The sequence below is a fragment of the Bos grunniens genome, chromosome 1 (genome assembly GCF_055505025.1).
Source record: "Bos grunniens cultivar Pamir isolate PY7600 chromosome 1, Bosgru_T2T1.0, whole genome shotgun sequence".
Taxonomy (NCBI): domain Eukaryota; kingdom Metazoa; phylum Chordata; class Mammalia; order Artiodactyla; family Bovidae; genus Bos; species Bos grunniens.
This window is the reverse complement of record NC_141165.1, coordinates 111197625-111214645: the sequence shown is the minus strand read 5'-3', so window position 1 is coordinate 111214645 and position 17021 is coordinate 111197625. Positions and strand designations below refer to the sequence as shown.

The window sequence follows — 17021 nt, the reverse complement described above, 5'->3', positions numbered from 1 at the left end:
GGGCATCTGTTCTAAACTGACTGGCCTAAAACATAATCATAGCTTGCTGGTGGAGCTACATAAATAAATACTGCTATGAAAGGAGTCTTCTGAAAACAAAAACAAAAGCAAACTAATTTGACTAGTTTTATCTTTTCCCAGCATATAAAAGTTATAACACTATTTTTAATGTTTTTCCTATGTGAAATTTCAAATAATTACATGTAAACTTACTGGGAAGGGAATTATTTAAAGGTGGGAAAAATAGAGGATAAGTTTAAAAGTAAAATTTAAAAAATGTAGTAACTGCTGGATGTACAAAACACATTTATGGGAGAAACAGTGGGAAATAAAGCAGAGCACACACTTCTCCTCTTCCCGCCCAAGTTTTAATAAAGTTAGTATTTATTATTGTTTCATCTATGACTCCTTAAGTGAAACCGGCTTCTCCCCACTCCTTTTTTTTTTTCTTTTTCTTTGCAAATGGGTAGTGGTGAAGAATACGATGTTGACTAGTTCATTTTGTTGTAAGGCACCATTAATTTTACCCACCATTGCTTTTGTACTATCAGTCCAAATGTCAACACAAATGTTCCAGGATAAATGATGAAATTAAAAAAATTATTGTATACTTCAAATGACTCAGCACCTCATGTTTGTTGTCATCATGTGTTTATATGAAAGATCTTTGATGATTAACTGGTGCTGATTCCTGATGAATACATTCAAGAGAGCAAGTCCAGACAGTTGGCAGATCTGTCCAATTCTAAGACAAAAATGCAGTTCTACAGAAAGGGATCAGTCTACAGCTAGATCTTTAATTTGATGTTACTGTAACATTGGAAAGTGGCTGTGCCATGGTTTCTTTTGCTGACTTCTCATCTAGAAGGCACTCAGAAAGCTAAACTCCACCAGGCTTTATTGTTCTCTCATTTATTCAGCCAGTGCAGTTACAATAACTTACTCTATAAGATACTTCACTGGCTTTTTCTTTTCAGGTTTGAAGAGCTGCACCAAATAATTTTTGGCTTTTCAAAAGTTTATTACATCCACATTTAAAAAGTCAGTGCCTCTTTTTAAAACCCTGAATGTCTGCTCTAAAAATAGTAGTACAACTTAACTGGCACCACATTACTATGCAGAATGCTCTATCATATAAGACACAATAAGGTAAATTATTAACATCTATAAAGTCAAAGAAAAGGACAGCACCATCAAGTTGTTTTTTTTTTTTTTTTTAACTTACAGTTCCTTCCAATTGCTTTGGAATAGATTTCTCCTTCCATGAGAAAGGGAACTCTGATCTGTCATTTTCATCCTTTTCTATATCTTCAGATGTAGACAGTGCATCTGAGCCTTGAGGAAATGTCTTCTGATATCTCTTTCTAAAGCAAAAGATTGGGCTCCAGACTCAGACAGATAAAGATTTTGATCTCTTCGCCACCTATGATGAGTGGTATAAACTAGGCAAATTCTCAAGGGCTCATTTTTCAAATACTGTTTCTGTGGTCAGGAATCTAGGAGTGGCTTTAAAAGAGGGGTTTCTAACTCGAGGTTACTCATACGACTACCTTCGAGATGTTGGTCAGTGCTGTGGTCATCTGAAGGCCAGACATGGAGCTGGAGGATCTGCTTTTAGAATGGCTCACTCACATAGCTAGCAAGTTAGTTCTGTCTCTTGGCCTCAGTGGACTTTCCCAGAAAGTCCTCGTATGTATCATGGTTGGCCGTCTTCACAGACTGCATGTTCCACTGTATTTGATCAGAACAGTGGCAGTGTCATATAACTCAACCTAATAGACTAAACTTGAGTTTATAGTTCAACATTTAAATAAGCATTTAATTTTTGTAGTGATGTTAACAAATAACCATTCTTGATCGTGTATTGGAGGTTGTGGTCTTTTTTAAAAATTTATTTTATTATTTATTATTAATATTTATTTGGCTGCACTGGGTCTTCGTTGCTGTGTCTGTGCTCTCTCTAGTTGTGGTAAGTGGGGGCTACTCTTTGTTGCCCGGCGTGGGCTTCTCTTGTTGTGGAACATAGGCTCTAGGGGAGCGGGCTTCATTGGTTGCAGCATGTGGGCTCAGCAGTTGTGGTGCAGGGGCTTAGTTGCACTGAAGTGTGTGGAATCCTCCTGAACCAGGCATCGAACCTGGATGGTGGTCTCTTTAAGCAGTATGATTGCTTTGGTATTTCATAGAAAACTTTGAACATTTATTTTGAAACATTAGTCTATTGACCATATGTATCTATATTAATTTCCCCAGAGGCCATGATTTTGAAGCTTGAATTTTTATATACCAAGTGAAATGGGAAATAATTTCAAGGGGAGAAACAACTTTGTAGAAAAAAAATTGCCATGAATTTATTTGGATGGCCATTTATGGCCTTTATCATACATAAAATTTTAGTTGGAAGGAAAAAAAAAGGAAACATTTTATTGAGAAAGTCTAATATCTCATTTGGAACATCTTTTAAGTAATTTTGGTTTCTGAGGAACTGCAGTTACTGGACCCTTGTATTTTCTGCAGCTACATCAAGGGAGTTGTTTCCTTTTGATTTTTTAAAAAATTTACCAAAACCCCAAAATTGGCAGGAGAGAAAGGCAGCAAGAAGTTCCTCATCCATTAAAAAGTATACATGTGAATCAGTTCTAATGAGGTGGATGAAACTGGAGCCTATTATACAGAGTGAAGAAAGCCAGAAAGAAAAACCCCAATACATTATAATAACACATATATATGGAATTTAGAAAGATGGTAACGACAACCCTGTATGCGAGACAGCAAAAGAGACACAGATGTATAGAACAGTCTTTCTGTGGGAGAGGGAGAGGGGGGGATGATTTGGGAGAATGGCATTGAAACTTGTATAATATCATATGTGAAACAAATCACCAGTCCAGGTTTGATGCATGATACAGGATGCTCAGGGCTGGTGCACTAGGATGACCCAGAGGGATGAGATGGGGAGGGAGGTGGGAGGGGGGTTCAGGATGGGGAACACGTTTGCACCCGTGGCGGATTCATGTCGATGTATGGCAAAACCAATACAAAATTGTAAAGTAATTAGCCTCCAATTAAAATAAATTTATATTAAAAAAAAGGAATACTGAGAGAATGCCAAACAATATTAATGTACTCCATTATGACTTTGACTATATTTAACAACTTGAAAAATTTTCGTTTTTTTATGGTGCCATCAGCCTGCTACTTAATAGAAAATGTTTTATTGACATTTATGTTCTTTACCTAATGATATGTATTTAAATGATGGCTGCCATCTTTATTAGCAGTGACTGTTGAAAGAGTAGTAAGAGAATAGAGAAAACTGGTTTCATTCTAATTGTGCAAACTGAGAATATAACCCTGGGCTGAACAGTTTACCAATTTGGCTACAGAGTATAGTTAAAAATACCATCATGCTCCAACACTGTATGATTGTTTTAATTGTGAATTATTATTTTTTAAAAAAGTCCATATTGTCTATTTGTTCTTAAAAATAAACATACTAATTATTTAAAGAAAAAAAAAAAAAAAGTTCCTGGGACAATGCAACATCCCTGAGAAACAAGGAAATGTTTACTTTGGAGCCCCCACCAGGTCTTACAACAATTCAACAACTGAGCTCAACAATTCAAGCTCAACGTCTCCCTCCTCCCCTGCCTCACTCACTTCTTCCTCCTGGGACCCTAACATCCTGCTTTCCCTGATTTCCCTGTGATCTGAAGCTGGCATCCCTATTCACATGGTCATCTGGCCCCAAACCATAGCCTGACTGGGGACCCCTTCATTGCTGCCCATCTCCAAATAGGTCCAACCTGTGCCTTCTGCCCTAGTAATGCTGCCTTGCTCTGTTTTCTTTCCATCTACTTTCTTCTTTCTCACTGCTTCTGCTCCAGGGTCAGGCCGGTTCTCTCTTGGGCCATTACAGCGATTTCTAATAGCCTCTGGGCCCCTGAATCTCACCTCCTCTGACCTGCTTCTGGATTAATTTTGCCCGCCCCAAATTCTTTCATGTTCACTCAATGTTTGTTCAATAAAGACCAAGTGTCACTGAAGGTGCACCACCCAAAGGCACCAAGTTACCTTTTACATTGTGTTATGATCTTCCCTTGACTATCCTAAAAGGGACCCTTCTCTTCATCTGACTACTTTTCTTAATTCTTTGCTCATGTTGTTCCCTCTTCCAAGAAATGCTGTGAGTTGAAACCTCACTCATTTTGGGGGGTCTATCTCAGATGTTACCTTCTTTGCAAAGATTTTCCTGATGACCTCACTTTTCCCTTCACTAGATATTGTCTTTCTTTTTAGGATACTCACTGAACTGAACTTTGTATCCCTCATGATATTTAATCATAATCGGTTTCTTTTAATATAGTGTGTACTTACCTTATCATTCTTTCAGGATTATAATGTACTTGCAAGGACAGACACAATCATTAATCTTTTGTTCCCACTAACGCCTAGCCAAGGTTTTAGCAAGTAATTGGGACTTCAATTAAAAAAAAAAATTGGGCTTCCCTGGTGGCTCAGTCGGTACAGAATCTGCCTACAATGCGGGAGACCTGGGTTCAGTTCCTGGGTTGGGTAGATTCCCCTGGAGGAGGAATAGGTTACCCACTCCAGTATTCTTGGGCTTCCTGGGTGGCTCAGTTGGTAAAGAATCCACCTGTAATGAGGGAGACCTGGGTTTGATCCCTGGGTTGGGAAGAGCCACTAGAGAAGGGAACGGCTACCCACTCCAGCATTCTTGCCTGGGGAATCCCCATGGACAGAGGAGCATGGTGGGCTGCAGTCCATAGAGTCCCAGAGTCAGCCACGACTGAGTGACTAAGCACGGCACACAAACCGCTGTGTGACTCCATTGATATTTTAAGACAGGAAAGAGCAAAGTTCCTGTATTTATCCGACACGGTGGACACTTACGCAGCATAAACGTAAATACAGACATAAACGTAAATACAGACACATACATGCATGTATATTTATCACTCTGCTAAGACGTCTTTGTTTCAATGTTCAAGGATTCAGGGGTGTAGGCCAATGCTTTTTATTTCCAGTCGGCACCAAAAATGTTGCCCAGATTATAATTTGACGACAGAAAAATGGCTTCAACATCTCTTTCAGTTTAGGATTTGAGACCCGGCCAAAAGCCATGTTGGCAAACTCTTACTAAGTTGAGCAGAGACTGGCCCGTATGAACCTCCCGGAGACGCCGGGGTTGGGGTTGGCGAGGAGTCGGGCACTGGGCGGCGGGAGGGCTGCGTGGCGCGGATCTTCCAGCACTTCCTACTCCGCGGAACCGGGCCGACCAGTTCCCACCGCCGCCTCCTGCCTCTTGGCCCCACTTTGCGGGCCAAGCCCACGCCGCGCGCCCTCTTCCCTGGCGCCGAGGCCGGGCTGGGGGCGCGCCGAGGCAGAGCCGGTTCGGGCATCTTTCGGCGGGAGGCCGGAGCGGGGGGTCCCAGGGCAGGGGACGAGGGCCGAAAGCCAGGAGGCCGCCCTCCGTCTGGGTTTTTAGGTGAAGGGCAGGAAAACAACCGGCCGGTCTGGGCGGGGCGGGGCGGGCGGGGCGAGGGCGGAGGGCACACATTGCTTCATCCTGTACATTTTACTGGAAACCGGGCGCATCCGGAGGAGGGGCCGGGAGGCGGTCCCGACGCCGCCAATGGCCCAAGCAGGGCGCGGGGGAGGCCGGCGAGGCGGTGGCCCCTTCTCTCCGCCCCTGGTCTCGAACGCCGGTTAAAAAGTCGGGCACTCCGGGTCCGCGCTCGTGCCCGCGCCGTCCTCCCGCCAATACCCTGAGCCCGTCAGAGCTAGTACCATAGCCACAACCGGGAGGCAGCCGCGCGCAGCGAGCCGGGGGCACAGCTGTCTGGGGTCCCCGAGCGCCGAGCCTGGGAGCATGATCGTGGACAAGCTGCTGGACGACAGCCGCGGCGGAGAGGGGCTGCTGGACGCGGCCGGCGACTGCGGCCTCATGACCAGCCCGCTCAACCTGGCCTACTTCTATGGCGCGTCGCCGCCCGCCGCCGCCCCCGGCGCCTGCGACGGGGGCTGCTCGGCGTCTGGGCCCTCGGCGCCAGGCTCGCCCGGCTCCGACTCCTCCGACTTCTCCTCCGCCTCGTCCGTGTCCTCCTGCGGGGCGGTCGAGTCCCGGCCGAGAGGCGGCGCCCGTGCTGAGCGGCTGCAAGGTACCCACCGGCCCCAGCGGGGCGACCCTCGGACCCCCGGACTCCCGTCGGCCCACGCTCAGGGAGGGGGGTGGTCTGGGCTGCCCAGATGTGAAGTACTTCGGCCAGATTTTAGGGGGATTCTGCTCCTGCCTTAGTGGCGGTACATAATCACACTGGTAGTCATTATTAGGCCACGACGGATGCCTTGCCCTGTGCTGGGCGTTTAATATCACTCGATGCCCTTTGACCGTCTGTGAAATCCGGGTGCCATCGGCTGGCCTGTTAGCTGGAAACACACTGCTCTGATATGGGGGTGGAGGGGGGAGAAATGGACCACGCTGGCTTTTCTCTTCGTTTTCTTCTTTTAAAAAACGCCTTTATTAAGCTATAATCCACATACTATGGCGAGGTTTTGGAGCCGATGCAGGTGTACCTTTTTCTCGTGTCTGTTTTAGTGAAAGGCTGTAGCGGGCGATAAAGGTTTGAGTACAAGGTTGAAGGTCATGATTTATTTCTTCCTAAGTACGTATTTGTGAAAATTTTTACGTAGAAGGACTTTATAAAGAAAAGAAACGGATATTATCAAGATGTGAGATGAAGCTGGACTGAAAACCAACGTATACCTTGAGTTTGATTTTCCGAAGTCTGCCCCGAATTTCTGCGGTCTTGTTTTTGTTTTCTGTGCTTTAGAGTGGTTTGGGCTGTATGTAGCAGAGAAAGGCGTAATGTTTCCGGTCTACCGCTGTGAATTGTTAGTTTCTTTTCTTAATGAACGGAGTTGCATAATTTGGGGGAAAACAGGATGCCACTGTGGGTAAACCAAAGAACGTCTAGATAATCTCACATTTTGGAAAATGTAATCAACATGATTTTAAAGAACGTTCTCTTTCAGGTGTTCCCCACTGCTAGCCATTCCTGTTTTGGTTGTGTTTTAAAGTGTGATTTGTCATTTTCATTTAAAAAAGTGATTCAAACCTCTGGACTCTATAAACGCTTTCTGTATTTTGAGTGTGCAGTAAATGCCAAAATGTTGTGTTTATCTAAACCTTTTTTACTCCCTCCTCATTTGGCCTTCATCTGGCTGAAACTATTTTACTAGTTCTTTGGTTTACCATAGGGGATTTCTGAAACTGAATTTTTCTCCTTGTGACGTTGAATTATTAACTGCTGTCATTCCAGAGAGATGCCGTGTTAGATTCCGGCAAGATATGTCTAGACTTAAACGTAAAACTAGCTGTTTAATTTGCCCTATCATTGAGCTGTTTCTCATATGTTTGATTATATATATATATATTTATTTAAATTATGCCTTGGTTTTTGTCCCATCTTATTTTTTCCTACTCTCAATGGAATTGCTGAATTATTCATTTCCTGACTGTGTGTGTTTACTCTGTGTTCAACTCATCCCAAGAGGTTGTGACATGGTAGTGGTCAGAGGGGAATGCTGTACTCATGTACTAGGTTTTAAAGTGTATTTTAAAGCTTAAATATGAAATGAGATTATTTCCTTTTTACTTAGAAGGCCTATGTGAGCAATTCCGTAAACAGTCAGTGAGGGGAAATCCTGTGTGTGTAGTGTGGAAATGTGTTTAAGCTTAGTGAATTTAAAGCAGCTTTCTCGGCATAGCTTGACTGGGGGAAATAATAAACTAAGACATTATTAATTGTTAGGCTTTGGTACGTTGTTTTGTGCCTTCTTCGGTGAGTGGAATTGATAGACTTTACAATTTCTGTGTGGACAGAAACCCTTTGGTTTAGAAAGCTAAAAATTCATCATTTAGCCATTGCTCTCCCAGGTTTTTAAAAAATCTAGAATAATTACAGATTTATGAGAGTCAGGATTGCAAAATCTGCAGTCTTCTCTCATGCCGTATTTAGGGCTGAGAGAGAACTAATTTGGGTTTGTCGCTTGTTTCTGGGGCTCCCTGAAATGACATTTTTATGAGCTTTACTTCCTTAGGGTTCCTGGTGGGGAAAGGTATCAGGCAAGGTAGACTCCTTAAGCAGGGCTGGGGACTGACGTGCAAGGTCATCGGCCTGGGTGAGCTGAAGAGACTTTGTGGTCTGTCAGTTGCGGACTTTATCACGTTGGACAGCTGTGCTTTTGAAGTTAGTAATATTCATGTCTTTGAAGACACTCACTTGGGATATGTTTTTGTTTTTTGTTTTTGAACAGTTGAGCCCCATATGGGAGTTGTAAGGCAGCAGAGAGGACCCTTTCAAGGTGTTCGTGTGAAGAACTCGGTGAAGGAACTCCTATTGCACATCCGAAGTCATAAACAGAAGGCTTCCGGACAAGCTGTCGATGATTTTAAGGTGGCACTTAACTTATTTGTTTTGGGTTGGGTGGCAGGGAGGTTAGTCTGTTAGGGTTATTACTTTCATAGACCACAGAGTACAAAGGACAGAGAGCATATTTGTCCTGCTGTGTGCTAGATTCCTGTTGCTGGGCCCAGTGCTGGGCACTTGGCAGCTGTGCAAGAGAAATTTAATGAATGAGTAAACGAAGGCAAGTTGGGGGCAAGGAAATTAATGTGGTTCAGTTAAATGGAACATTTTGATTAGAAAGGAAAAACTCAAGTTGCCTTATTAATTTTACCTTGACCCAAGTTGAACTAGGTGAAAATGCAAATGGGGGAAGTTGTAAGGTAGGATGGAAACTAACATAGAAAATAAATACTGTTAGAATGGTATATCATATATTCATGCAAACTACAAAGAATGGTAGAGATATGTTTATTGATATATGTTAATCAGGAAACCATTTATCACACACTAAATTGGAAACTTTTTTTTCCTTATAGACACAAAGTGTGAACAGAGAGCAATTCACAGGTAAGGGTTACCTCTATTTATAATATTATGGGGGCTCTAGGGTAAAATAGTGCACTGTAATTAGGGGTAAAATTTTGTGAAGTAAAATGATCTCAGATTCCATTTTCCTTTCTCGGGTATAGAATTGAAGAACACAGTATCATATAGTGGGAAAAGGAAAGGCTCTGATTCACTGTCTGATGGACCAGCTTGCAAAAGATCAGCTTTATTACATACCCAGTTTTTGGTATGTATCTCACTATTTTCCTCTGAATACCCTTCAGAAATTACTTTTAGAATAATTTTGGAAGAGAATGTGCAACTTCCTTTTTCTTCCTTTCCAGACACCGCCTCAAACACCCACACCCGCGGAGAGCATGGAAGATGTCCATCACAATGAATCCAAACAGGACAGCTGTGCTGATCTGCTTCAGAACATTATCAACATTAAGAATGAATGCAGCCCGGTTTCCCTGAACACTGTCCAAGTTAGCTGGATGAGCCCTGGGGAGGTCCCTCAGGGCTCCCCCCACGAGCAGTGTCAGGACCTCCACAGAGGGCAGGTCTTCTCTCCACCTCAGAAATACCAGCCCTTCCAAGTCAGCAGCTCCCCACACATGATGGATCAGGCTTCCATGTACCAGTATTCACCACAGAATCAGAGCGTGCAGCCGCCGCCACAGCACTACACCCACAATCCAGCCCTGGAATACAGCCCTTATTCCAGAACTTCCCAGTCCCCCAGCTATGAGCCACACTTGTTTGGTCGAGAACCACAGTTCTGCCCGGACCAGAGTTTTGCACCCCTTTTAAGTGATCCCCGGCAATCTGAGAATATTGCTGTTCCCCCTCAGACTGCTCCCAGTGTTCAGCAGCAAATTGACACCCACCTACAGAACTTCAACCTGATGCCACCAGATACCTGTGAGGCCCTGGCAAGGCCAGATGCAAGCTCTACCCCTTTAAGCACACCGCTGCCCTTCCCGAACCTTGGCGGAAATCCAATGAGCACCACACAGTTAGGGAAATCATTTTTTCAGTGGCAAGTAGAGCAGGAAGAAAACAAATTGGCGAATATCTCCCAAGACCAGTTTCTTTCAAAGGATGCAGATGGTGACACGTAAGTATATCTTTTTATGTTGTTAACCTAATTTGGTAAGCCATGGTTGTTGGCCACGGTGGGCACAGGGTATGCCAATTTAGATCTGAGTAAGTGATTGGCTAATCTAGATAACTAGTGGAGGCAGAACGATAGCTCATATTTCAAGGAAGAGTTTACTTTGTTTTTTTTTTCTGGGTGAACAAATTACCTGTTCCAAATTAATAAAAATGTATTTGGCCTCTTTGAATAATTGGTTTTGAAAGATTAGCACAGATTATGTCTGTAGAGCAAAATCAGTTAGATCATAGTTGGTTGGTCATGATCAACCAGGAGTTGATTTGTAGATTGATTACAGATGTGTCCTCACATCTTTGTGAACCTGAGCAAATTGTTTAACCTCTCTGTACTTTAGTTTCTGGGCATGTAAAATGGTACTATCTCCCTCATTGGGTTTTTATGAATATTAGAAACATTGGATTTAATGCAATCAACATGGTACTTGGCGTACTTCTTTCTGGTAACCTACTTCATCTTGTAACACAGATGGGTATTGTCAGCATAGCAGAAAAGACAAATTATGCTCTGTGCTGTTTCATTTTTCATACTGTTTATGGGGTTCAGGAGATAGTGAAGGATAGACAAGCCTGGTAGGCTGCTGTCCATGGGGTCACAAAGAGTCGGACACAACTTAGCAACTGAACAGCAATAGCAGCAGCTGTTTCATTTGGGTATACCAGCACATCAAGAAATGGGCTAAAGGAAGAATTTTTTTTAAAAGATGAACTTAGTGAAATCAGAAATAATTTACCTCTTTTCCTTTTCTCTCCCCCAGGTTCCTGCATATTGCTGTTGCCCAAGGGAGAAGGGCACTTTCCTATGTCCTTGCAAGAAAGATGAATGCGCTTCACATGCTAGATATTAAAGAACACAATGGACAGGTGAGGATTTTTTTAATTTTAATTAATTTTTTAATTGGAGGACAATGGCTTTCAATGTACTGAAGTCTTTACAGGAGGCTTCGGTACTCTTGAGCCTTCCTCCCCTCCCCCAGGTAAGGATCTCGACAGAGGGAAATGGCAAAGGTGTGGTCAAGACGATAGCTGGTCTCATATTTGAGTGTCGATTATTTCAGAGTTCCAGACCAAAAGAGTTTAGTTAATATTAACTTTGGGATGCTGACTCTGTCACTGCCCACCTTGAAGTTATTAACGTTAACTTTGTAGTCATTTGACCAAAGACTAATGGGGTGTAATAAAGCCTCACCCTAAGTTTATTTTAGTTTCCTTGTATCTTACAACTTATTAATAGGATTCATTTTTTCTATGTGGGTTTTTCCCACCTCAGTCCTAGTTTAGGTTCATATTCCTTGTTATGATAGTTTTATAGTTTTTACAATATATATATTTTTTTTCCTCTGCATGTCCACAGAGTGCCTTCCAGGTGGCCGTGGCTGCCAATCAGCACCTCATCGTGCAGGATCTAGTGACCCTCGGGGCCCAGGTGAACACCACTGACTGCTGGGGAAGAACGCCCCTGCATGTGTGTGCGGAGAAGGGCCACTCCCAGGTGCTTCAGGTAAGAGGCAGCAAGCCAGGCTCCCGTTACCACGGGGATAGGGCTGAGAAATTAGAAGTTGGGTGCAGGTTGCCTGTTGCAATACTCTCTTCTGAGTTGACTTATTCCTTTCTTGGGACACTTGTAGATAAGTATTTGGCAGAGCTTATCTTATGCTGAGTAAATGTCTACTTTCAAATCCTGCAGGCAATTCAGAAGGGAGCAGCGGGGAGCAACCAGTTTGTGGACTTGGAGGCAACTAACTATGATGGTAAGCAGTGGACATGTTATTGGGTGAAGAAGCATTCAGAGAGAGGGGCCCTTTAGTTCCAAGGGCATTAAGTTCAAAACCAAGAAGAAAGGGAGTTAATTAAAGCTAAAATATTCTATAAATAAAGTTAGCGCTAAGACCCAATGGAGGAAATCCTCAGATTTCCTTAGTGGTTCTTGGAGAGTTGATGGGAGGCTTGATCTCTGCTTTCTTATACTTTTTTCTAGGCCTGACCCCTCTACACTGTGCAGTCTTGGCCCATAATGCTGTGGTGCATGAACTCCAGAGAAATCAACAGCCCCATTCACCTGAAGTTCAGGAGCTTTTGCTGAAGAATAAAAGTCTAGTTGATACAATTAAGTGTCTGATTCAAATGGGAGCAGCAGTGGAAGCTAAGGTAAATTCACAGAAGAGTTTAGACACGGAATGTGGGAGAGAAGTGGTTATAGCAGAAGAGCTTGTTCTCAAGTAGAGATTAAAACTTTCTCCTCTTTTTATTTTATCCCCCCCATCCTTTTTTAAAGATTAATGGAGTTAGTAGCAATGTATGGATAGTTGAGGAGCTTAGATTTAAAAAGATCGTCTCATTTGCTTTCTTGATTTGTGTTTAATCTATGGCTTATTATTCAGAAGATCATTCAGTTGTGACATGAATTAGTCTTTATTTGAAAGGAAAAGAATATGCTTGAAACTGATATTTTCATCTTGGTTTCAGTTGTCATACACAGATAATAAAGGCACTGCATTTCGTAAGGGTTTCTTCATTGTTGTGGAATCTGGACTTAATCTTCTGTTTTTTTAAACTGGAAAATATTTTGTTATCTTTAAATCTGAAGTTTCTTTACTGAATATCTGCTGTGTGCAAGGCACTGAGTTAGGGGCTCTACAGGAAGATGCCTAAATCGTAAGCCCCTTGGGTCCTTGGGGAGCTTACGGTCTAATAGAAATGGTAAGAGAGATAGCTAACTGTCAGTCTACAGGATGGCCACCAAGTCTGGAAACACAGGCGGATACACAATAAATGGTTTCTTGTACTATATCACAGCCCTTGATAAAACAGTGTAGTCTATTTCTACATTTTATGGCCACCTGGTGTATAAGGGTAGATGTGATCAGAGGCATGCAGGCAAATGAAAAGGGAATTTCAAAGGAGAAATGAGATTTCATGGAGCTTGGGATGAAAGAAGGGTTTGTGAAGAAGTGAGTACTTCAAGTCAGTCTCCACGGGTGAGTCAGACATAGGCGAGACTGGGTGAGAAGCATATGTCTAGGGCGTGGTGTCAGATATTCACTGTCTTCTACCTCTTCCCTTTGACAAGGATCGTAAAAGTGGCCGTACAGCCCTGCATCTGGCAGCTGAAGAAGCAAACCTGGAACTCATCCGCCTCTTTTTGGAACTGCCCAGTTGCCTGTCTTTTGTGAACGCAAAGGTACTTTTAGGAATACTCGAGAACTGCCCGAGAGTTGGAATGACCTTCTTTATACCTTCTTCAAGCTTTTGAGCTGCTTTTGTGAAAGTCTCCTGTCCTCACGGGTGTCATTTTCTCTTGGTCTTCAGGCTTACAATGGAAACACCGCCCTCCATGTTGCTGCCAGCCTGCAATATCGGGTGACGCAGTTGGATGCAGTCCGCCTGTTGATGAGGAAGGGAGCAGACCCAAGTACTCGGAACTTGGAGAACGAACAGCCAGTGCATTTGGTTCCTGATGGCCCTGTGGGAGAGCAGGTGAGGGCCACAGAAGGGAAAGACATACTTTTAGCATTGTCCTGAAACATAAGAGCGGTGGGCCAGCTGGCACCCTTCGGGTGGGCTCTGTCAGTTCAGATAGGCTCTGTCAGCATACGTGTCTCAGCAGTTGTCACTGTTGCCCTTTGGAGTCAATTGTTTTGTTTCCAAAGGAGCAGTAAGACATTTAAGGCTGTATCCGTAGACCCCAAATGGTTAGAAGTCAGGCAGTCTTTGCTTTTCTTCCAAGATGACAAACTTAGGTTTGAACTAAGTCAGAATGGTTTGACATTTGGCAGTTGATGAAAGAGGAGGAAGCAAGGTTCCTGTAGACATTAAGAAAATAGAATCTAGCCTTTGTGAGTAAGTGAGGAACCTTCAAATAGTGTGGGTATTAGATGAGTCAGAGTGTTCAGAATACTTCCAGATGCCTGAGTGCTCCATAAACGTTAGCTGTTAACAATGATTTCTGTCTGCTAACTGATCCTAAGTAAAAAGTGGGAAAGTTATTTATGTAACTTTGAACCTAGAAATAGTTTATACTTTAAATAAAATTATGCTTTACTTATCATATGATTCTATATTACATTTGGAGATTGAACAGTTTCATATGACTAAACTTTTCCTGATAATAAGACCTGACTCTTTAAGAACTTAACAGATTTTTGATGAAACTTTTCCCCTGGAGGAAATGAGGTGATTGTGGCTGTAGGTCATTGTATACTGTAATAATCACAAAATAAAATATATGGAATGCAATTTAGCCTTTTCTTTGATATACAGCCCTCATTGTGGCCACAATGTTATAGTAACTCATATTTGTAGATTTCTTGATAGCTGAAAACGAATCTCTTGATAACTTGTAGTGGTATTTTATACCGCTTAATAGTTAGGAAAACTTTGCAGGATGAAAGTTAAACTGGAAAGACTGAGATTCAGAGTGGTTCCAGGCACAGGAACCATCGTTAAATAGTAAATGACAGAGCCCTAAGTGTTACCTTCCGCTTCACTGTTTGTGGTGTGAATTCATAGAGTGAGGTTCTCAGGGAGTATCGAGCACGGAGAGTTGCTTAACTCTTTGTGAAATACATGTTCTCAGATTATTCTTCTTTCTGCTTTTGTATTTCTGTTTCTCTCTGTTTGAAGGCAGGATCTTTTCCTTTGCTTTTGTTATCAGACTATAGTCATTGTGTCTCCTTTTGGTAGCTATCAATTGCATCCCTGACTCCAATCTTCTTTCTTTTAATTTGTTGCTTCTAATCTGCTGTGGGCTGAGAGACATGATAAAATTTGTCAGGCTGGGGTATAAAATCAATGACTCAGCTCTCAGTGAGCCTGGGGGCTTTCCCGTGATCCATATAGTCATGCACAGAGGCTTTCATTCTTGGATATCTTGATAACTATCTTGACTCGAAGGGCATTATAATTTACTTATATCTATAAGAAAGACTCTGGGTTCTTAGTTGAGGCTGACATCAAGGTAGGTGAGATATGTATAATCATGATTACTGCCTTGTTTTACATGTTCTCATAAATAACAGAAGATTAGGAAAGGAATATAGGTCTTTGTTAAACAGTTGGAGATGTTCAGCTTCAGATAATTTTTTTCATGGAGATGCTTTACTTTCTTGTTCTCAAAGATCGTTATAGGAGAGCTGTAGTAAATAAACCTTAAAAGAAGTTGTAGTTTTTTTTTTTTTTTCAAGTCCCCTTAAAATCTTGACACATACTGTTGTGTATTTCTTCATATACTTACTTATAAGTAGGCAGGAATTATGTATAGAAGAAAGGAAAGAAGCTCTGAAGAGGTGGTACTTTGATTGTAAAAAAGAAATCTCACAAATGCTATTGGTTTCCTTTCCAGATCCGACGTATCCTGAAGGGAAAGTCCATTCAGCAGAGAGCTCCACCGTATTAGCTCCGTGGGTTTGGAGCCTGGTCGGCAATACTCACTGTCAGTTAGGCAGTCCTATTGTATCTGTACATAGACCATTTGCTTTGTATTGGCAAATGTAAGTTGTTTCTATGAAACAAACATTTTTAGTTCACTATTATATAGTGGGTTACGTTAAAAGAAAAGGAGAAAAATACCTAATTCCTCTTGGCAGATTTTAATATTTCATGCCCAGGTATCTGGGATCTAGACATCTGAATTTAATCTGAGTGGTAAAATCGACTTCAATTAACAGTAGCTTTTTGGCTTTGATTTGTGGTATCAGGTACTGCTCACGTAGCTATCGCCAGTTTAAAAGGAGGTGAATCGTTAACTTTTTTTTTTTGAAGAAAAATGAAAGCATTTGAAAGTTAAAAAATAAATCTGGACATAGCCTTGAGACTTCATTTGGCCTGATACATACAGTACCTGGTAGTTACCAGTGTTGAAAAATCTCTGTAGTAACTGAACTGAATGAAAGGTACCATGGTTAAAGTTTGATCTTTGCAAACTGTGTATAATTGTTATTTTTGTCTTTTAAAGTATTTTTACATATATGGTCATTAACATGACCACATTTGAAATGTGTAAATCAATAAAATAGAAGATAACAAGTGGATATTCACTGTTTTTTAAAATTATATGCCTTCAAAGGAACTGTGTAAGCACCACCTCTGTAGATAAAACAGATGGAGAGCTGTTCCCTTAGTGGCTGGCAGAGCTCTGACTTGTAAATATGCTTTCAGATGAGATATATTTTGCATGCTATTAAAGAGAATACCTCTTTAAGATGCACTTTCTAGAATTTTGATTTCCTGTTCTGTTGGAATTTTTGTTTTGACTTTATAAGAACAACAGAAAGTCAATATTGAAATGTGTTTTACTGGTTTTCTGTTGTTCAGGTAATGATAATGCACCAAGATGTTCTATATTACTATTAAGAAAAAACATATTTTTTAGTAACTTGAATTATATTAATATTATTTTGCTTATCTCTTGCATACTCTGAGGAACATATTTGACTTTGATTGCACATTAATTCTTTGTAATAAATTTGATTTATGAAAAACCTCTATCTTTTTTTCTTTTAAATGAGAAGTGTCATAAGCAATTGACTGACTAATCATCTTTGTAGTTAAGTACTTAAATCCTTTTAAAATAGATAACCTTTGGATCGATCACATTGTTTGACCCAGTATGTCTTGTGGACAAAAGTTAGTTATGGTTATTTGGTATCTAAAAGTATGGCTGTTATGTGAATCTGTCCATTCACAATGGAAAAACTCATGCATTGCTTTAAATAAACATTAATTGAATAATACTGTTCTTAAGGATGTGAATTTTCTTTTCCTAGACCTTATATATATTTCTCAAGGTTGAAAAGAGCTGTTAATCACTAATCTAAAACCTTTAAATTAGCCAATATATATTAATTTGGTTTTTTTTTCAGAGTGTGTTTC

The 17021-nt window shown here is 41.5% G+C and overlaps 1 protein-coding gene across 1 annotated transcript; it reads left to right on the top strand.

Moving 5' to 3' along the window:
- The first annotated feature begins 5758 nt into the window (after positions 1 to 5758).
- NFKBIZ (NFKB inhibitor zeta) lies at positions 5759 to 16887 on the top strand. Its single transcript, XM_086408600.1, has 12 exons — positions 5759 to 6179; positions 8338 to 8477; positions 8966 to 8996; positions 9119 to 9222; positions 9320 to 10095; positions 10910 to 11015; positions 11506 to 11652; positions 11839 to 11902; positions 12130 to 12299; positions 13222 to 13332; positions 13461 to 13628; positions 15493 to 16887. The coding sequence occupies exons 1-12, from the start codon at positions 5891 to 5893 to the stop codon at positions 15544 to 15546; spliced, it is 2160 nt and encodes a 719-aa protein (XP_086264726.1). The 5' UTR covers positions 5759 to 5890; the 3' UTR covers positions 15547 to 16887.
- The last annotated feature ends 134 nt before the right edge of the window (positions 16888 to 17021 follow it).